This window comes from Nelusetta ayraudi, unplaced genomic scaffold (assembly GCF_046127955.1).
Source record: "Nelusetta ayraudi isolate G7.1 ecotype Tasmania unplaced genomic scaffold, CSIRO-AGI_Nayr_v1 ptg000042l, whole genome shotgun sequence".
Taxonomy (NCBI): domain Eukaryota; kingdom Metazoa; phylum Chordata; class Actinopteri; order Tetraodontiformes; family Monacanthidae; genus Nelusetta; species Nelusetta ayraudi.
The window spans coordinates 3,205,231-3,226,140 of NW_027466092.1; the positions used below are offsets into that span (position 1 = coordinate 3,205,231).

A 20,910-nucleotide genomic window follows, 5' to 3' on the forward strand; every position below is an offset into this window, starting at 1 on the left:
CAACTTCCGCGTTGTCTTCCAATCCCCCGCGTTCGTGGATTTTAACCACTTAAAGTATGTACGACTCTTTTCACATTGATACATTTTCTTTTGTGTAATTTTCATTTCAGTACGTTTGTAGTTTATTGCATTAATGCCAACAATCTAATTCACAAGGACCGATCTGGTGAATGGGTATATTAGAAACCTTGTTTGTTAAAAAGAAAAAAAGAGAGAGAAAAAAAGAACGAGGTGCAACTATAAACATGAACACAACAATTTAAAAAAACAAAACAAACAAAAAAACATGTCACGTAGGTCAGGTTGGCCTAAAGTGGCATAACAATGCACCTCATTTAAACAGGTCTGCTAGTTTTTTACTATTACTGAAAATGAGGATGTGAAATGGGTAAGTGCGATATTAAACTACATTGAATTGATGTATATGGTTATCAAGGGGGGTGAGAGGGGTAAGGGGGAGGGGGACTCACTGATGCCAAAGATGGAGATTTTAATTTGCTTAGGCCATTACATCTCAGTTTACAGAAATAATATTCTTATTCATTGGGGATCGTCACTGTGTAGAATGAGCACACTCACTGGCCACTTTATTAGGTTGTGTTCAACTGTTGTTGCAAATACGCACTCAGCCAGTCACATCGCAGCAACTCCGTGCATTTAAGCAAATAGGGCTTACACGGTCAACACTTCTTGTTGCCATTCAAACTGAGAACTGAGAAGAACAGCTGTTTAAGTGACTTGGAATTTTACACGGTTGTTGGTGCCATTTCTCCTCCAGCTAATATTAAAAGGCTTTGTTACAAAAAAAGTTGTTTGATGTGACCTCTTACTTAAGCAAAACATCTTCCCAATTGGCAGTGGACAACAAATGCCAAAACAGTATGTTTGCACAAATGGTGAACTAAAATGTAACTAAACCCAGAAAAAAACACCACATTTTTAAACGGCTTCAGTCAGTATTTATTATGATTTCCAAATATAATTGCCAATCAAATATACATATGGTTCATATGGCTCTGCTGCTCTGAGAAAAGAGAAATGTGTTGACCGGTCAGGCTAGGCTCAGAACCCGCGCCCCCTCTGAAGGAGACGTGACATAGAACGTTGGGGTTCCACTGTATCGTTCCTGATGGGAGAAGCACACACACACACACACACGAACACACAGACAAAAGAGCATTAAATCAAACCAGGCAGCCTTTGCTCAGTTAAATTAAATGACAAAATGACTAATGTAATGGCTGATTAGAGCTCCATGTCTGAATGGCTTCCAAACCGTTCACTCTTCCCTGCCTGTAGGAAGAAAGGAAGTTCAGAGTAGGAGCAAGGGGAAAGGAGCGCTGGGTTATTTTTCCCTAACCAGACGCCATTCCTCGTCTGTCGAGACACTTCTCTTCCTCTTCTCCAGCTTCCCTTCCTCCTGCTTCCTCTGGGCTAAAATTAAACCCCATTACTCATCGGACTCCCTCTGCAGGTCAGTCACAACTAAGCAGATATCAGCCCCCCCCCCCCCCCCGGGGGGAAGGGGGGGGGGCATTCTTAGATTAAGTACATTTAGTTCACCAATCTGTTTTTTTTTTGTTAAAATACAAGGAGTAAAATGTTTTATTTACCATTTTTAATGCCTATATTACAACTATATAACTATATATAATTTAAAATTATGGTGATAGGACAGGGTAGGAGATAATAGGAGTAAATAAATATTTGCAAATGGTCAAATCTAAGGACCAATATTGCAACCATGTTAAGTGTTTTTCGTTAATAACAAATATTTCAGCAGAATTTTATGTTAATAGTGTAAAGAAAAAGTTTGTTTGTCGCTGCGTTATGCTACTATCAATGGGATGCTTGTTAATGTTTTTCTCTCTTGCGTCACTGCAGAGAATTCACCGATTTTTGTGCACACACCCGCCAATCATGGTTCTCTATTTTGACTGACCAAAAGACAAAATCTTAAATGCTACACTCATATCCTCAAATCCTCTTGGATTTCCACGATGGGTGGCAATCTTTGTGTACGATGCCATTTGAATGACATTCCTATTGTGTTATAATGCAGAATTAAATTTGATTTTCACTTTAAACATGCTCATAGATAGTACAGCCACAAGTGCTGGTGCCATCATTAGGGTGTGTAGTTCCACTCAGCAGGTTCTTACAACATTATTTGTCAAATTTCTCATTTGTCAACGGAAATCCCCAAACTTGTCGCTCCAAAATTGCCAAGTGCAGTAATGTCTATCTGTGGCTGCACCTGTCCATGTTTTGGAATTGGAGAAGTCATGAGTCATGTGTTTCCACACGCAGTAAAAAAAAAAAAAAAAAAAAAAAGTGTTGCATGCCACTTTTTAAAAGCTCCATTCAAGACTGACTCAGGAGAGGATTTAGTTTTACATGGCACCATGAGGTGAAGCATGTCTAATGTCTTGCCACACACACCAATATAAAACCTTGGGGCAATATCTACTGGTTATACAAATACGAAAAACTTGACTGGTCTGCTTTGGAAGTACGAAGCAGTGTTTTCGTACTGAATGGGCTTCTCTTTTCTGAATGTCATCTCTGGGCTCTTTTCCATATGGACACATGAAAGAAATCCAAACGATTAAGAAAAAAAAAGTTACAAGTGGTACGTCAGGTCTGAGAAATTCAAGATTAAAAAAAAAATAGGAGTTCTGAAGTTTTTTTTTAAACTTCTCCAAAAGCACCATCTTCAATACGATGAAGTTAGCTAGCCCTATGATTCAGTTAAACGATCTTAGTATCCGGGTGTGAGATATGTTGGGAACTTAGCCCTTGACCATCCTGAGTGAGGTACAGTTGAGAACCTCCGCTGGGTCTGGAACCACCAGATCAATCTTGAAGCCTTCAGCCAGGGCAACCTTCAGCAGCTCCTCCAGGAAACCCTGCCTGTCTGTGATCTCACACGAGCTCCACCGGTTGTTCACAACCTCATCCGACGGAGTGCTCTCAGCGCCGGGCACAGTCAGACCCCTGTACTGCTGCTTGTCATACTGATCCTGGGGAAGCTTCTCGGGTTTGGGCACCCACTCCAGCTTCAGCCGGTTCTGCCTGGAGTTGCAAAGGTGAGGGCTGGCGAGGCCCTGGGATGTTGTGTAGGAGAAGTGCTTGCAGAGCAGATTCAGAAAGCTCTTCCAGGTGCAAAAGAGCTCAGCTGCGAGGGCCTGCACGGAGCATGTTCGGAGGACGTAGTTTTCTGGCCCGTGGCGCAGGTTGAAGTGGAGAAGGCGAGCCTGCAATGAGAGGGCACAGAGCGCTGACAAGACTCTTTCCACACTGTACACAAATAAAGAACTGGTCTTACCGAGTCCGAACGTGCAAGCAGATACACACCCCCAACACACACACACACATTATTTACTACCAAACTGTGTAAACGCTAAACACAACCTCAAAAGGTTAGCAAAGACCAAGGCTCTACATGGGACACAATCAAAATATCAACTGATGCCAAAGAGCAACAATGCAAAAGCTGCGCTGGTTAATATTACTGTAAGGTGACTCTCTTGCAAGTCACGAGTGCAATATAAATATGTGCCAACATCAGTCACTTCTTCTTTGCTTAGGATGTATCATAAAACTCTTTGCCAGACATTGTGATTTCTCTTCCGTTTCATGTGACTCTACTGCTGCATAAGAGCCAGTCTAGTTATTAATGTACAACTTAATTTTTAATCATACTGTAATTAATCATCCTACTAACCTTGACCGTGATAGATTGCTGGTCAACATCTGATCTTAATTTAAAAAGGTCCACGTCATAGTCATTTTTTAGATCTTTATTTTTTAACCCTGAACTCCTAAAAGCACAGCCTTGCGTGATTAATTCAGAAATTACCAGAAGAAAGCCCAGGGGGTTTTCACCAACCATCACTGACCGGTGAGAAGTATCGGTGTGGCTTCTAAATCATCTGCCTTTATATTATCAGCCTCCTGGTAGAGAAGATTTTCTAATTTCAACATCTCACATTCACAAACTTGAAGCTGCCATGCAAATAGAAGGTCAATAAATATCAAAAGAAACATTCGTCATTTGTCATCTTATGCTTGCATGTGTGTTGAGCTAAGCGGCCGACGCTATTTTAATCTTGTGGTCATTGTTACTTTGATCAAAGCAGAAATGCAGTTCACGTGAAATACTGTTGTCGTCCTTTTAAATGACAGCAAATGATTGGGTTTCTGTTTGCAGTTTAAAGGGCCAAATTTGCTTTTGACTTCTCCATTTGTCAGCATTCTAGCTCTGATTTGGACTGGATGGTCTGAGCCTCAGGAATCATGGACCTGTTCAGTGTCATGTGTTATGTTGAAGTAGTGATACTGATCCCTTATGAATTGTAATTGTCTTCCGAAAACCTTTACAGATACAGTATGTTTGGTAGAATAACTTGATCGGTAGAGGCATGTGATTTGATGTTGAGGGCAAATTCAAAGGTCTACTGTGTAAAATGCACAGGGATCGATTGGTGCTAAATGGAAGAGAGACTGAAAATGAATGGGCTCAGGGTTTAGTGATTTGACACTGACACCTGGTGTAAGCTGGGATAAGAAAGGCATACGTTGATCAGATTGAAGGGCAGTAGTTTGCATTATTTTGCTCGATTACCAGTAGGTGCTACTTTATACACTACCTTTAACGCTCTTCAATTAACGATTTTCAATTTAAATTCATTCAGCACATGACTCATTTCCCTCAAAGAACGAATACGTACAACAGACTTGTCTGTCAGGCGTCTCTTGCATGAGGCCGACGGGCTTCTCACTCGCTTCCAAACACACGTCGGTTGTAACCTTCAAACACGTACCTTGGACTCGACGTTGACCATCAGCATGGCTGCGAGTGGCCCCCCTCGAACGCTGAGAGGCAACGTGGCCTCGTGGTGGTGGATTGCTTCCAACAGGGGGCGTATCTGGAAGAAATCCGCCTCTCTCCTCAGCAGCGACAGGTCGGCAAAGCCGTCCGGCAGGTCCAGGAAGCCGGAGCGCAGGTAGTTCAGAATGTACCTGAACGCTTTGCCGTCGCGGTCAATGAAGACGTTTCCTCTGTTGTCCCTGAGCACCGGGATCTGCCCGGTGAACATGGCCCCCAGCATCGAGTCGCGGCAGCGTGTGAGCGTGTCCAGGGTCGTGGTGAATATTTCTCCGCCGACGTTCAGAGCCACCGGGTCCTGAAGGGAGCTCCTGTTGTCATCCGGTGAGTTCAGGTTGAACATCTTGAGAGGCTGCGATCCCGATGTTTCTCTTGACGTCGTCCTTGTTGGAAGGTCCAGGATCCCTTTGCTCTGTGCAGGAATTCTGGGGACTGAGGAATGTCAAAGCGTCTCCCCGTCGTCTCCAAGAAAACCTGTTTCCACTGACGCCAACCAAGAGGAGCCGAGTGAGGGAAGATGTGAGGAAATCTGCCAGCACTGCTTTCAAAGGCGAAGATTTACAATGGAGTCTGGGGCCTATGAAAGACTGTCACTCTCATCTTCACGTCGTGCGTTTTCCCCGCTGTGCTTTTTTTTTTGTTTGTTTCTGTTGTGTCATGAGTGTATTTTCCGCAGGATTCTCAGTGCAGTTCGCCCACAGCAGGCCTCCGGTGTGACTGTGTTCAAGTAGAAAGGCAGCAGGGCCACAGTGACCAGACCAGCATGCTAATAACTGGACACTTCTGGCTTCGGCTCCACCAAAACGCCCTTTTATTCTCAGCTCATACACTCAGATCTCCCGTTCTCACACATACACACACACAGTGGAGCTGTCTGAGCAAGACACAGGGGACTGGGTAATTTGTCTGAAATGGCCCCCTTAAAGTGACAGCGAGGACCAGAGGACCAAAGAAAGAAAAAAAAGGTCTTTATGTCTGCTGTGAACAAACGAAACATGGCCACAGAAAGTTTGGACTTCAAAATCTGTCAGAACCCAAAATCTGTCAAGAGTCTTTCCCAGAACAAAAGACTCACAAAAACAACAAACCCAATCTGACTAAGCATTACCACGCAGAACATAGACTGCACCAAGTCACTCCCAAATTCCGACTACTCCGCACAAATGGAGTGAAACAAGTAAAGCCTACATGTGTCATGCATTATTTTCACTGTCGTTTCAGACCATGTCGATTATTACAAGGCATTAGATTTGGTTAGCTGCAAAGACTTGGAAAAACACATCACTTACACTGCAATCAATGACCAACTTGCCATTTGTTATTTAAACAAAAAAAAGCTTATTTTCCCAACCGATGGCTGCACTCTTTGGCTGTGTACTCACAAAAGGCGACATTGGGAGAAGAGGTCGTCAACGGATTCATGGTGCATCACTTTCCCATTCTGCATCTGAATTTAGACTAAATTTCACCCTCCAAAAAACAAAACCATGGAACTAGAGGTAATAAACAGGAGGGACCTCAATGCAACGGGTGATTATTACCAGGTGAGTCAAAGTCATTCTGAAAATATGGCCAACACATGTAGTTGGACAGAAATGTAACACTTTATGACGGCGCCCATTGATATAGCTGGTGAAGATGAACAAAAAAAAAAAGTGAAGATAAACGTGCACTCAACACAAGTGTGAGATAGTAACTGACTTCACTAAGAGTGCTATTATCATTGAGAAGAATGACTGAATCCACGTCACAGCATCAGGTTCATGCTGACGCTCCGACCACAGTGTCAGGACTAGACAACAGACACACAGTCACCTGAAAGTGGGAACCATTGTGTGATACTGTATGGAAAAAAAAGAAAAAGTCTTTCATTCCAGGAAACAGTGAGTCCTCTGTGTTTCTACAGAAACTCTGATAGGACAAAACAAACACTGCAGCTAACTGCTTTGTTAATTAATCAAATTGCTGTTGAATAAACTCAATAAATTACTGAACATACAACACCTACTGTCACCTTAGCTCCAAGGGTCACCATGAAAAAAAACCTCCAATTACTGTTGGATGAATACTGTTCAGTGTCAGACTACACCGATTAAGGCTCACGAATCCTCGTGTTTTGTATTATTATTATTTGTATTAAGTATTTAGAAATATCTTTGGTATTTTGTCACTTTCTTCAGTATCTCCCTTCCTCTGGGCTGTTGGCTTGAGGGACGTCCACAGCCAATCATCTGCCTCCATCTAACTCTGTCCTCTGCATTCTTTCTCTCGAGCCAAATAACTTCACTTGTCCCACTCTGTAGTATTAATTTAAATTCAGTTTCCTAACAGACCACTAGAGGACAGTAAATCCTCTTATACTGGTCTTTAGCTGAGACAGGCAACTATATGGGAAACAAATATAGCTTTTGTTAACTAATTAGCAAAGTAATAAAGGGACATACAAAAAGTAAGAACTAGTTTTTAAAACAAAGACATGTGCTGTGAGCTACATCTATATGCTAATGAAGGCATACAACCAGTTTCTCTGAAGTCTCTTGTTCAGCTGACGGAGCTGTTTGTTTAGAGTTGAAAAAGCTGTTTGACCAGTTTGTCAACAAATTCAAAACCACATTTCATTTAGAAACACTGTCCTTGTCAGCGGTGTTATATTTCACTCTTTAATAAAAAAAAAAACTAATTTCTGAGACAACCCAATTCTTTTAAGAGTGCCGCTCTGTTACAACTGTGTTTCCGTTCAATGATCCAAAAGTGTCACTCATGTCATCTATAATGCAGTTTAATATTTGCTATTTGCCTTACCTTTATGTGGAGTATGGCCTTGTCGACGGCAGGGGCCTGCAGCAGAGTCACCGTGCACCCGCCAAACCCTCCGCCCGTCATCCTGCTGCCAAACACCCCTTCCACCTCCATGGCTGCAGCCACCAGTTCATCCAGCTCCTTGCAGCTAACCTCGTACAGGTCTCTGTTGGAGGGACGACCGGTCACCGTGTCTCCATCTGCCCCAGTCATTGCCAACGCACAATCTAACAGAGCTGTTCCAATAGTGAGCGTACCTCAGGGAGTTGTGGCTCTCCACCATGAGCTTGCCAAACTCTTTGTATGCTCGGCTCTTTAGGGCATCGGCAGCCTGAGTGGTCCTCTCGATCTCCTCAATCACATGACGAGCTCTTCGGTAAGTCACGTCATCCAGTTTATCTTTCTTGTCTGGATAAAAGAGAAACAGAGCATGAGAATCTGTTACATCAGGGGCTGCAGAACTTGAAGAAAAAAAAAAAAAAAGACTTTTTTTTTTACACTATTTAATTGTAATATTTTTTTCCTTCCAATTGAACGTCAGAAATGTGAACGATGGGAGGAAATCTCCATGTTTTCCAGTCATACCTCCTCAAATGTTCTTTCGTTGGTCCAACAAACAAACCCAGACATTGAAACTATAAAAGAAAAGTTTCAAAACTCTGGCTTTAAGACTCTCACCAGACAACTACAAGCCGTAGTTACACTAGTTCATTCATGTTTCTGTTCAGATGTTGTGAGCAGTTCTGAGATTCAATAGCTAATTTAGCATAAAATATGCTTAACATAATATGTGCGTGCATAAGTGAGACTTCCTCTGAGCTCAGACGAACAAATCAATTTTTTTTTTTACAGAACAAAAAATGATAAGGTTTCACACCCTCCAGGTCCTTCATGGTGGCGTCTCGCAGACTGTCTTTCCCCAGGACTGAGGCAGCTTCCTCACACTGTTTGCGTCTCGTCGGGTACTCGCTGCCAGTCAGAGAGTGTTTCACGTTGGAGTTGGTGATGAGAATGACCAGCTGTGGGTCTTCCAGGGGTTGCAGCGTTGCCTTCAGGGACCTGAGTCACACCATAAATGCATTCATGCGGTTGGCTGCTCTGTGATTGATTCGGTATCAAACTCCACAGCCTAAGACTCACAAACAGCCTCATGGTTTGTTGAAATATTTATAATTATGTTACGCATTTCGTCACTTTCTATATTATTTCTTTTCCTTTGGGCTGTTCTCTTCAGGGGCGACCACAGCCAATCAGCTGCCTCTATCAAACTGTGTCTCCTGCATTCTCTTCTGTCACAAACTAACTTCACTGGCGCGTAATTAAATTCAGTTTCCAAACAGACCACTAGAGGACACCGAATCCTCTTATACTGGTCTTTATAAAGCAGCATAAAAAGTGAAACTAGATATATCTATACGCTAACTAAGGCAACAACAAAAAAACAGGTTTCTTTTGAAGTCTCTTGTCTGACTGACTAGTCTGTTTGTTGAGAGTTGAAAAAGCTGTTAGACCTGGTTGCACATATGACCGGTTAAACTGGTAACACAAATATCTTAAATATGACTCCATACACCATTGGTCTTCAAAGTGAGGTCAGTGACCCCATATACCATACCAATATACCATAGCACTACCAAGAGTGAAAGAAACGCAAAACCTTAAGATGTCCGAAAGTGTGGAAAAAAATGTGGACCCTAACCCTGTAGTTTTTTTCACCCCATAATTTTTCCAGGGTAAATATTTGCACAACCATATTTTTTTTTTTTTTTTTTGGGGGGGGGGGATACAATTCAGATTTGTCTGGAATTCAATGAGATGTCTGGTCTATGATAGATGATATGGCAAAGAAGGGCAAAACAATGCAAAATCTTATGAAATAATGTTGACCAACGCGCCCTCACCTTTTCTTTGGCTCCAATTTTTGGAGAAATATTTTCACAAGTCAGATTTGCCTGACACTCACTGGAATGACTGCTCTTTGACAGTTTAGCTACCATCATAAGCATTTGGATGACGTAAATAGAAAGTGACAATCCATCTACGATACATTATCTGAAGTAATGTCTGCAACATAGAAAGCAGACTAATCTGAGTTTTTGTCTGGTGACTTAGCCAGTTAGCTGCTCGACAGCTGCTTCCAGTAGGTGCGAGTGACGACACCAGTTCACCTGCAGTCGATGAGTAAAGCGTGGCCCTCCCTGCCGAGGACTGACACAAACTGATCCATGATGCCGCACGGCACCCCTCCATGAGTGTGTTCCGCCTGTTGACAGGCTAAAGCTTTGGAGACCTTGTCGCCATCATCTGTGCAAGGAGACACAAAAGTGAAACTGAAAGTTGCTAAAAGTTTATTTAAACGGTGTCCAAAATTACCACTATCTGCAAAAAATAATAGGGTATAGAGTATATTCAGTGCAATCCAAGTCCCCTTCATAAAAAAAATAGCTCATCTTAAGGGTCAGCCCAGGTAAAACAAAGGTTAAATACATTCAGAAAACCATCCATTTTAGCCAATAAGATTTCGAATCTTGGTTCAAATCACCATCTAGTGATCTAGTGGTGGAAAAAGCCATGCAACCACTTCGTGAAACACACCCTCACGGTTGCACTGACCTGGGTTGAGTTGCTGCAGGAAAGTGTAGAAGGCCACTTCCAGTGAGGCAGAGCTGGACAGACCTCCACCCAGGGGGACGCTGCTGGCTATCACCGCCCTGAAGCCTGGGAGAGGGCGAGCTGAGGCAAAACACAGAGGGAGAAATCACACATTCAATAAGCAATCTTCTTTGAGATAAACAGTGCCATTACAGTGCCACGCTAGCCCAGTTGGTGGCGCTGTGTCATTGGAGGTGTCCCGACTAAAAGCAAACAAATGCTACAAATGATATTGAAAGTAAAATGATTTTGTGGCAAAAATGACACAGTGCTTATGAATATGTTCAAGTGATACCATAAAAAGGTGAGATGAGTTTGTACACAAACCAAACCGAAATGCTTTTATAGTTGTGGAAACCCCATGATTTTGTACCCCTATAGTGATGCATGACACCCTTGACATAGTTCGCCCAGGCCGGTTTGCCAGGAGACAGCTGCGATCCATCGCCGTGCATGTTGAAGCACATTCTACGAGGCTCGTCAACATCTTCTGAGTTCGTTACCACAGTGACCTCCAGGTCAGAGGTCGGACCGCCGACCACCACGGTCACCAGGGGGAGCGCCTGGAACAAACACACAAGATTCAATCAAGATACAGATACACGCCGCAGGGTATTAGAACTGACCAGAGCCAAGTTGTACTGTGCTGGATGCATGCCAAAGTAAAGGAATGCTGCTTAAAGTTTGTTTGTTTGCATTTCCTGAACAAGTTGGAAGACAAACGTGTTTTAAAAATCACATTTATAGGATATTTGTTTATCGTTTGTTTCATTTTTGGAATTAAACTCATATCCGCTTCTTTTAGGGTGTTAAGTCATAATGTTACCCCACCATTGGCAGCACAAATCCCTGGTTGTAGTCGGTGTGCTCCCCGATCAAGTTGACTCTTCCTGGAGCACACACCGCCACGGTGGGATGCTCCTCCTGTCCGAACTCTTGGCTGTACAGGCGGCGAGCCTCCGACACCAGCTCGGAGACTGTTGGAAATTTGCTGGCCATGGCGCTGGCAGTTGGTGTAAATCGCAGTCGTGAGTTAGAAATGCGGCCCAACTCTGCGACTCTGTCCAGGTGTAGCCGTGATGGTCCCCTCTGACAGCTGTGCGGAGTCACGTGCACATAACTTCCTGGATTGTTGTGAGTTGCTATGCTGCCTTCACAACACGTCGGAAATTCAGTAACTGAGTCTCAGGCGAGACATTAAAAATTTCAACTGATCAGTGTTCTTATATTTTCAGCTTTTCGATATTTAACAAGTTATGTTTGCGTGACACCTTCAAAAGTATATACTGCTGTACATTTCACCCCCACAGTGAAGCTAAGCGAAGTTTAATAGAAATGAATAATGATTATGCAAAATAAAAACTCGCAGTTAACTCAGCGTATTCCTTTTGGAATGTATTAGAATTTGATACATAAACGTGCGCTTGACAAAAATCCGTGCCTATTATCGCGCTTAAAGGCAACTACGGCGTCTGAGTCGATGCCAAGTGGAACCTTTTCCAGTAGTTGACGGGGACCCATTTAACAGTAACACGGCAAATTATGCGGAAGTGTCAGCCTGTAAAGTGGGCTGACACCAGTAATACTATGCTTTACACACAGCACAGGTTATTTGTAGGAAACACTAAGAAACAATGGGCTCTCGGGATTAAGTTGTGGAATAAATAGAAGAGGGCTCTTTTTTAATCCGCCGCTCCCTCAGGTTTGTTTGTCGTCGTCCTGACACTGGAGACATGCACTGGCGTGTTGGTTTACAATTGGCTGCCGTTACTCTCTTCATACTATTGCAACATTAAACGCATCTCTGGCGCTGTCCGCCGGCCGGACACTCTGCTCGCTTCTTCTCCACACCGCAGTTTCCTGTGCGCTCTCCTTCTCAGGGGCTGTGTTTCCATTATGTGCCCTCTGCAGCTGAGGACACTGATTTTTGTAGCGTGGGTGCTGGGCTACGTCGCCTTCCTGCTCTCCATCAGGAGGATGTGGACGGGGAAGTACGTCCGCAGTCCGCTCGTCCGGTCCCTCTTCCTCAACATGGTGACGGAGGGAGAAGCCGCCGAGCCGCAGAAGGTAGGAGGAGAGTTTAAACTTGTCATTGAAAAATTTGTACACGAGCGGAGTGTGTGTGTGCGTGTGTTTATTTGTTTTGTTTTTTGTTTTTAATTATTATTATCGACTAATCGTAGTAAATAAATTATAAAATGCAGCGTGAAAAGTTATGATGAAACATTGTGACGCTTCGAACACAACGGAAACACGGAACGGCATCATAAAAAAAAAGTCACTCGGGCTCGTAAAATTGAGTGTCATTCTCCGGGTAAAATATTTGAATCACATTTTCCTCTAACTTTTTGCCCCTTCACTTCTATGGATGTGACTCTAAAGACATGGTGTTAGATTATTATTTCAGGCAACAAAAAAAAACAATAATCAATCAAAAAAAAAAAGTTAGAATGGTACCATTCTTGTAGTAGATGTTGCTATCTACTACACTAGATGGCAACATATGCTTTAAAAGTCACCCGGGAATTTGACGTGCATCATTTTAGCTGCAACAGTGAAAAAGAATAGATCAGGACAGACTAACAGAGAGCTTTTATTTCCCCCCTTGTGTGTCTAGTGGTATCAGTGCTGCCCTGAACTGCTCGGAGAATCTGTGCAGCCCCTTTTCATCCAGAGCCACATGGACTCAGACACCAAGGCTTTTCTCAAGCGGAGCGTGGAGAAGTCTGGCTGGTTGTTTACTCAGCTCTATCACTCTCTTGTTTCAACAATCCTCGGTCCTGTCGTGTCCCGCACTTCCATCAATGGGTAAAGAGCTCCTCAGACGCAAATGGCTCTGTTGCTCCATAATATTTTGTGTCTTACCCTAACTCATCCCTCTGCTTTAGATTTCTGGGTCGTGGCTCGATGTTTGTCTTTTCCGCGGAGCAGTTCAGACAGTTGCTCCAGATCAGCCCGGAGTGGAGGGCTGAGAGACTCCTGGACCTGGGAGCGGGAGACGGAGGCGTCACAGAGGTGATGGGAGGCCATTTTAGAGAGATCTATGCAACGGAAGTATCAGCACCCATGAAATGGCATCTTCAGAGAAGGAATTACAAGTGAGTGGTTAAGTCACAGGCTGCACAGGTTTTCAAGGATAGCCGCGCATTCACATCCGACAGTACTTATTCTTTCCCTCCAGAATCAGAAAAAGTTTGCATCCTCTCTTTTTGTCTTGCGACTAAAGAAATATTACAAACAAAAACATTAAGCAATGCTAAAGGAAATCTTTTCTGTCAAGCAGCATTAAGATTCCATCTGCGTTTCTATTCATCGTTGAAGTCAGCAGACATGTAAAGATTGTATTAAATACATGTCCTAACTTAGTCAAATATTATAACTGGAAACCTATGATATTATAACCTATTGCATCCCAGCCAATATGGTACATGAGGTACGTGCATTTATATGACTCATGTTTTGTTCTGGAGATTTTAACATGTCACTGATTAATAATATTTTCTTTTTCTCTGTCTATCTCACAGAGTTCTCGGCATAGATGAGTGGCAGCATACTGGTTTGCAGTACGACGTAATCAGCTGTCTGAACCTATTGGATCGCTGTGATGACCCTCTGCTTCTCTTACGGGACATAAAGCGATCGCTGGTACCCGAAACTGGGAGGCTCATCTTGGCCACAGTGCTTCCTTTTCAACCTTATGTAGAAATCGGTCAGTTGAGAGTAATTTTTTTCTTCACGCGTACAAGAATTGAGTCCATTTGTGTTAAGAAAAAATAAATAAATAAATCGTAAATCTGTTTCTGCATCTTTTCAGGAGGAAGATGGCAGCGTCCCAAAGAACACGTGCGATTGAAAGGAAAAACTTGGGAAGAGCAAGTGACGGATCTGTCCACAGAGGTTTTCCAGAAAGTGGGCTTTAAGGTGGAGACTGTGACGCGATTGCCATACCTCTGTGAAGGGGACATGTATAATGATTACTACGTTCTTGACGATGCTGTATTTGTTCTTAAGGCCTCAGAGGATGGTTCAGAATCTGCTCAATGAAAGCCATGTGTCTTTGGGCATTGCTTTTTATGACCTAACCTCATAAGTAGTGCATTTTTTTTCATTTGCTTCATCCATGCAAAAAAACAAACAAAAAAAAGCAGTCCTAGATGTGTCCTGAAAATGGCGAGCCAGCTTTGAAGCTCAGGTACTGCATCTCCAACAAATACCAGCCTTCTTGTGTGACTGTGATACCTCTACCTTAAAAAAAAAAATCAAATGTTGTAGCTGTTTGAAATGCTGAAGCATTTCAAAGAAGATCAAATCTTCACATACATATCAACATGTTGTCGTCTTTGTTCTGTTCAGTCTGTTATTTGTAAGACGTGTTAAATTTAAGTATTATTTGTCTGCTATTCAGTGGGAATGATACTGTTGCTTGTTTACTGTTTGTTGAAATGCATTATTACATATTTTGTGCCTATCGCAAAGACCAATACGACGCACACAATTAAACAGTTAATTCTGTCTTTCATATTTCAAAATTCCTTTTAAGAAAAAAAAGATTATATAACAATAATAATAATAATAATGATGATGGGGAAAAAAACAACTTTGCAAGCGAGCCTAATTTACTAGTTCACATTTACAACTAACATGATAAATGGTGGACATATTTCCAACTTGAGGAAAAGGGGTGAAAACACTACTGGCACACACACACAGTGTGTTGCTGTTGCAGTTGCACTCATTGCTTCATGGGAGATTGCGTTTACTTTTTCTTAGGTAACATGTCAACTAAAAATGAAGTATTTGTAGCAGAAAAGTATCTGGCTTCCAAAATAAAACATAATGTTGATTTTTTTTTTTTTGGAATTCTCCACTTTTATTTAGCCCGTTACTTATATTTGTCAGCTAAATCTACTTTTGTAAATGTTTCATTGCCATTTCCCTGTCTTTGCACGGAGGCAGACGTTTGGCCGTTTTCAGTTGGCAAGTCAGCCACAAACTAGTTCTACTTGAGGTCACGTATCAACGTATCGTTTTCATAAAATACAGAGTATTTCCTGATACACGACAATTCATGCCGCTTCGCCGTGCCTTTCTACGTTACCTGAAGGCAGCATCAGCATACGCATAACTTATGCAAATGACGGGTTCCTCGGTCCTGATTGGCTGAGGGCTCGGGCTCTTCCCGTCTTGCATTGGGTGCTGTCGTCTTGGCCACGTCCCCAAGCCACGTCGCGTTTTGCTCGCCATTTTCCCCCATCTTCTGGAGCGAGAGTCGGTCCGTTCTCGTGTCACGGTGTCATTCAGCGCTGTCAGCCCATCAATTCACCCTGACCGGAGACCAACTGAACTCTCGTTCGAGTCTTCCCTGGCTTTTTCACTCCCGCTGGCACACCCACAGACATGAACATTTTCAGGTTAATCGGCGATCTCTCTCATCTAGCAGCCATCATCATCCTGCTGCTAAAAATATGGAAATCCAGGTCCTGTGCCGGTGAGTAGCCCCTAAACCTTTACCTGCTATTTCCGAGCGCCCTGCTGCATGCACGAAGTGAGCCGTGGCTTTACATTCTCTTACTCTGTACAGGGAATGCGTCTCAACTGCGCGGCTCAACTTTGCTCAGCGTTTGGAATCATTAGCCACTTTTAGCTACCGTGAGCTAGCTAGGCTAGGATACCAAGGCTGTCATTTATCCTTTTTTGGGTGAAGTCATCGCTAAACACCTTGCAAAGAGTGACGTGGAATGCGATAAAAACCTGCTGCCGGCGTAATTGACCTGTCAAAGCTGCTAGCAGCAGCTGTCTTCCCGGGTAGCTTTAGCCCCGGCAGAGTGTAGTAGCGGGGCCCTTCCGACAGGTAAGTGTCTGTCTAAACCGTGGGAAGCAGGAAAGACCCGGGGCCCACAGCCCCACTTAAACGCACACCACTCTCTTGGGTGTTATTATTATTATTATTATTATTATTATTATTGCTGCACTCGCTGTCTTATTGTCTCTCTCCTCCACGTTGTTGTCCATTCGCTACCTCTGTGTTGTTTTCTGACGTGGCAGCTCGAGTGCCTTGAAGCTGTCAGCAAGGATAAGGAGCGAACCTCCGCCACTACTACGCTCATGTAGTGTTGTCGTGTAGAAACTTTGCTTCTACGTGTGTGTGTGTGTGTGTGTGTGTGTGTGTGTGTGTGTGTGTGTGTGTGTGTGTGTGTGTGTGTGTGTGTGTGTGTGTGTGTGTAAGCAAGCAGCCTGGTTCAAAAGTCCTGCCCGTATCACTACAAGGCAGCAGTCAGCAGTTATGTCACTGCTTGTGTTTGCCTGAGCCCACCAGCCTGCTCTGCTCGAGCCTTGCTTACGTTTCTAAACGCTTTGACTTATTCGTCAACCTCGCTAATCAACCTATGGCCCTGTGTGTGTGATAGCCGATTGCAAGTCCCCGATAGTGGGTGTGACCGTGTAGGATGTGCTGGCAAGTGAAGTGGCACGTCAGACAAACTGAGAAGCTTCCGTTCGTTCTTGAACCAATGACATTTTCTTAAATTTTACACACACATGTAAGTAGTAAATGCCTGTATTCCCTGTGTACATGTCCTCAAGAATCTCCGGTGCACTTGCTTTTTGCACAGGCTGAGTGCAGGAGGTGAATACTCTAAGTGAATGAATGAAAGTGCAGGGCTCGTGTGCAGTGCAAGGGTTCTACTATGACCAATCAGACAGATTTCACTTTTCCCCCTCCAAAATATTACCTCTGAAGCTGCAATCTCCAATGAACAAAGCCGAGAGTCAAGTGACTAACCATGTTCTGCAACCTGACAGTGTCCGTGTGCCCTCTGCTGTCTCCTCACAGGTATTTCTGGGAAGAGTCAGGTCCTGTTTGCCTTAGTGTTCACCACTCGCTACCTGGACCTGCTCACCTCCTTCATATCTTTATACAACACCACCATGAAGGTGAAACACTCAAACATTGCTCCTCCTTATATCCTGTAGTCCCCACCTCCCCCAGCAGTGAGCACACACAGCATCACAGTTTGCATGGGGAACAAGTTGACACGCCTATGTTTGCTAAAGAATAACGTTGCCTGGCAAGGCGGGCAACTCACTTCCTACCGTGACTGCACATCATGAACTGGCGTCTCTTCTCCTGTCCTCCGTCTCTTTCAGGTCATCTACATCGGTTGCGCTTATGCCACCGTGTACCTCATCTACATGAAGTTTAAGGCAACGTACGATGGGAACCACGACACGTTCAGGGTGGAGTTCCTCGTGGTCCCCATTGGTGGACTGGCTTTCCTCGTCAACCATGAGTTTTCTCCTCTTGAGGTGAGAAATCTTGTCATGCAAACTCACTGCGAAACATTTCCTCACCATTTCATGTTGTTGAGTCATCATCATCATCATCATCATCATCATCATCATCATCATCATGACTATATGAAGGCAATGTTTTACTTCATCTGTTGCAAATGAATGCAAGTTGGCACATATTCAAGAAAATCCAAGATATTTTTGATCTTTGAGATTTCTGTGCAGAAAATAAATGCAACTTTTCCCTGCAACCCAAAAACTCTCTCATAGAATTAGATCACTGTTCACAGTCCAAAAGTTGGTAAGTAAATGCATTAAACGATCACAACGATTGAGTGAAATGGATGGATGTCACAACATCACCAATAGTGGTCGACAAACTCATTTTCTGTGGACACAAATTACAGAAGTTATTTTAAATCCAATATATACATAAAGCGTAGGCAATACGCTCCCTTTCTATTCCTCTTACTTTGTAGGAGACAGTGCACCTGAAGACTGTCAAGACCTTTTTTTCCTTATCCATCTTTTAGTTAGGTCAAATAACTGCAGGCCACGGCCAGGTTATCACTTCTATCTGGCAGATTTCTGCTTCAGTTCCACTGTAGATAGCAGATGTCATTACTAACAAACATTTTAGTTGATTTTATCAACTTTGTGACCGAAACGACTCTTTACGGAGTGGCTTTGCTCAAACTGCTTCCTAAGCCTTCTGATATTTCTCCCAGTTCGTACTAATTCAGTTACGTGTTTTTTTTGTATTTTACTCGGAACAGTTTGTGAGGTGTCTTCTGGCCTTTGAGTGTGTTTCTCGCCCTCTCCTTCCTCAGATTCTGTGGACCTTCTCCATCTACCTGGAGTCGGTGGCCATCCTGCCCCAGCTGTTCATGATCAGCAAGACCGGCGAGGCCGAGACCATCACCACCCACTACCTGTTCTTCCTGGGACTCTACAGAGCCCTGTACCTCATCAACTGGATATGGAGGTTCTACTTCGAGGGATTCTTTGACATGATCGCCATCGTCGCTGGCGTGGTGCAGACAATCCTATACTGCGATTTCTTCTATTTGTATGTCACAAAAGGTGAGCATTTGCAGAAACTTTTTCCTTTTTTTCCCCAATTATATGTAAATAATTGTTGTGTTAGCTTTTTTACAATGAAGGCCATTTTCCTTAGAAAAGCTGAAGCTCTGCACCTGTAGTACAGGGTTTTAACATAGTCGTAATAGTTCCCACCAGAGGGCGCTTGATACAATATACAGCAACTTACTGTAGAACCTAAAGCAAACATGTTTTGCTGTGTAACATGTGCATATGGTCTAGTATTAGTGCTGTATGTAGTATTATTATCCAGTGTTGTGCATTACTATTATGTTTGACAACAAGATTTCTGTCTGTCGGTTGCCTTTTTTCCACTGGTCAGAAATTGACTGCTAAAATATAGATTAGCCCTTATGAGATGACAAACAGCACAAGTTGGTGGCACCACCTTCAGCCAGGTGTTGGCACTGCTCTTCACAGCCGCCTTGTTTAAACGGATGGCTTAATAGACTTTTTCTTTCTGGATTGTGTGTGGTTGGGTCTAATATGTGACCTTTTAAGATAATTAAGAGATAATTAAAATAAGAGCATTTATCTTATATACCTCATCGCAGGTGTATAGATGTTTAAAACATATTTTTGCAGTTGGATTGCTGCCTTACCTTACAGGGGCTTGAGTTGCACAAAGGTGGTTACAGAACCGACCTACCTACTTGCTTTTAGAAAATACACACTGACCGACTCTGGCTCATCTGGTTAATGTGGCTGTTTTTCTCGGTGTCACGAACACTGTTGATGTTGACGTGTGCGACTTCTCTCGTTTCAGTACTGAAAGGAAAGAAGCTGAGTCTGCCAGCCTAAGTGCCAAAGAGGGAGTGTTTGGGCAGACTCAGAGGGAGAGGGGGATCAGAAGGGACGTGGGACACCTCTGACAACCCCCCTCACCCACCCAACTCCATACCCCCCGCCCCCACCCGCTATCCCCAAACCACCACTACCACCACCACCACCACATCCCCCTCTTTCCAGTAAGATGCCTGAGACAGAGAGCGAGCGGGAGATATCAGCTTTCCTCTGACCCACAATCAGCGGAATCAAAGAAATCCCCCCGCCCCCCCGGTATGCCCAGCAGAGGCCTGTCCACAGCCTTTCGGATTTCTGTTTGATGCATCTTGCCTTAACTTTTTTAATTACTCTGTATAAAGGAAGAAAAAAAAAAGTGAAGAAAAGTTTTCTACAAAAAAATGTGTACTCTTGAGGATCTGACACGTTGGTGAACAAGAGCCGAACGTGTAAAAATTGCCTCCGATTTGGCATTGTGTGATACTGAAGCGGACTTCTCGTGGTGGGATATTATTGGTTTAAGCGTTTGTAATAGTATTTGCAGTCAAAATACATGTGCTCCCCCCCCCCAATCAATTTTGTGGAAGAATTTGTCAAATCCCTGTAAATTCTGGTGGTTGAACAATTCATGTTTAGCTCTATCTTTGACCACTATGCATACCCATGTACAGAGATGTTCTCTTTTAGTTGGCAAAGCCCCTGGTATATCAATAAATTTAAAAAAAACTTATATATATATACTGTACATTTTCTTTTCATACTGTAATGACCAACTGTAATGGTTAAGTTTTCGTTCTGATGGATGCTATGAGCTTTTTTTCTGCATTGAATAAAGTTACTTTTGGGAAAGACTCCTCATTCAGAAACTCCACCAATGAGCTTTCAGTATTGTAAAGAGTCGACTTCGAACCGTGTGTAATTGTCCATCAATATACACAATAAGCGAGTTCACTAGCGATATGACTATCCATCTAGAAATATTATCCTCATTTTCCTTTGTGCCAATGTATTTATTGTTTTTCTTTGGTTTTCAACAAATGGAATTTGTAGAATTGTCCATATCTTGCCTCATTGGGGCAATTCTGTGAACATTTCCTGCAAAAACAAAAAACAAACTTTTTCATGCAGATCATTCCCAATTTTATTTTTTCTTTCTTTTTTTTTACCGGAGCTTTTGCATGTTGTTGCCACCACAAATAAAGTCCTCATGGGAAACACTTGTCAGTGCTGTGGTTGCATTCAATGATTTTCAGAATTAGCTGTCTATCAGTACATTGCCTTTTGGTTGCTCATTAAAAAGACCAGATAAAGGTTCTTGCAAACTCTTACTACTGAAGTAATTTAATATTTTAATATTTTCTTTGGTGGGATTTTTATTTTTTATTTTTTTAATA

The 20,910-nt window shown here is 43.0% G+C and overlaps 4 protein-coding genes across 6 annotated transcripts; 2 read left to right on the plus strand and 2 right to left on the minus strand.

Moving 5' to 3' along the window:
- Positions 1-936: 936 nt before the first annotated feature.
- galk1 (galactokinase 1) lies at positions 937-11,530 on the minus strand. 2 transcript variants are annotated; one of them, XM_076033681.1, is made up of 8 exons: positions 11,174-11,529; positions 10,716-10,905; positions 10,304-10,423; positions 9,859-9,994; positions 8,568-8,749; positions 7,948-8,098; positions 7,694-7,856; positions 937-1,126 (listed from the first exon to the last, which is right to left on the minus strand). In XM_076033681.1, exons 1-8 carry the CDS (start codon positions 11,339-11,341, stop codon positions 1,052-1,054), a joined length of 1,185 nt encoding a protein of 394 aa, XP_075889796.1. In that variant the 5' UTR covers positions 11,342-11,529; the 3' UTR covers positions 937-1,051. The 2 variants fall into 2 exon arrangements, with proteins under 2 accessions (XP_075889796.1, XP_075889797.1); XM_076033682.1 differs by lacking the exon at positions 937-1,126 and adding an exon at positions 6,477-6,732 and having other exon boundaries at positions 11,174-11,530.
- On the minus strand, positions 1,492-6,337 carry LOC142893272 (BTB/POZ domain-containing protein KCTD21-like). Its single transcript, XM_076033686.1, has 2 exons — positions 4,827-6,337; positions 1,492-3,257 (listed from the first exon to the last, which is right to left on the minus strand). Exons 1-2 carry the CDS (start codon positions 5,232-5,234, stop codon positions 2,793-2,795), a joined length of 873 nt encoding a protein of 290 aa, XP_075889801.1. The 5' UTR covers positions 5,235-6,337; the 3' UTR covers positions 1,492-2,792.
- Positions 11,531-11,856: 326 nt separating the features above from the next.
- mettl9 (methyltransferase 9, His-X-His N1-histidine) lies at positions 11,857-15,190 on the plus strand. Of its 2 annotated transcripts, none has more exons than XM_076033684.1 (6): positions 11,857-12,044; positions 12,199-12,409; positions 12,960-13,150; positions 13,231-13,440; positions 13,867-14,051; positions 14,157-15,190. In XM_076033684.1, exons 2-6 carry the CDS (start codon positions 12,239-12,241, stop codon positions 14,384-14,386), a joined length of 987 nt encoding a protein of 328 aa, XP_075889799.1. In that variant the 5' UTR covers positions 11,857-12,044; positions 12,199-12,238; the 3' UTR covers positions 14,387-15,190. The 2 variants fall into 2 exon arrangements, with proteins under 2 accessions (XP_075889799.1, XP_075889800.1); XM_076033685.1 differs by having other exon boundaries at positions 11,859-12,044; positions 12,254-12,409.
- Positions 15,191-15,570: 380 nt separating this feature from the next.
- Positions 15,571-20,740, plus strand: kdelr2b (KDEL endoplasmic reticulum protein retention receptor 2b). Its single transcript, XM_076033688.1, has 5 exons — positions 15,571-15,830; positions 17,175-17,275; positions 17,489-17,647; positions 18,463-18,715; positions 19,500-20,740. Exons 1-5 carry the CDS (start codon positions 15,740-15,742, stop codon positions 19,532-19,534), a joined length of 639 nt encoding a protein of 212 aa, XP_075889803.1. The 5' UTR covers positions 15,571-15,739; the 3' UTR covers positions 19,535-20,740.
- The last annotated feature ends 170 nt before the right edge of the window (positions 20,741-20,910 follow it).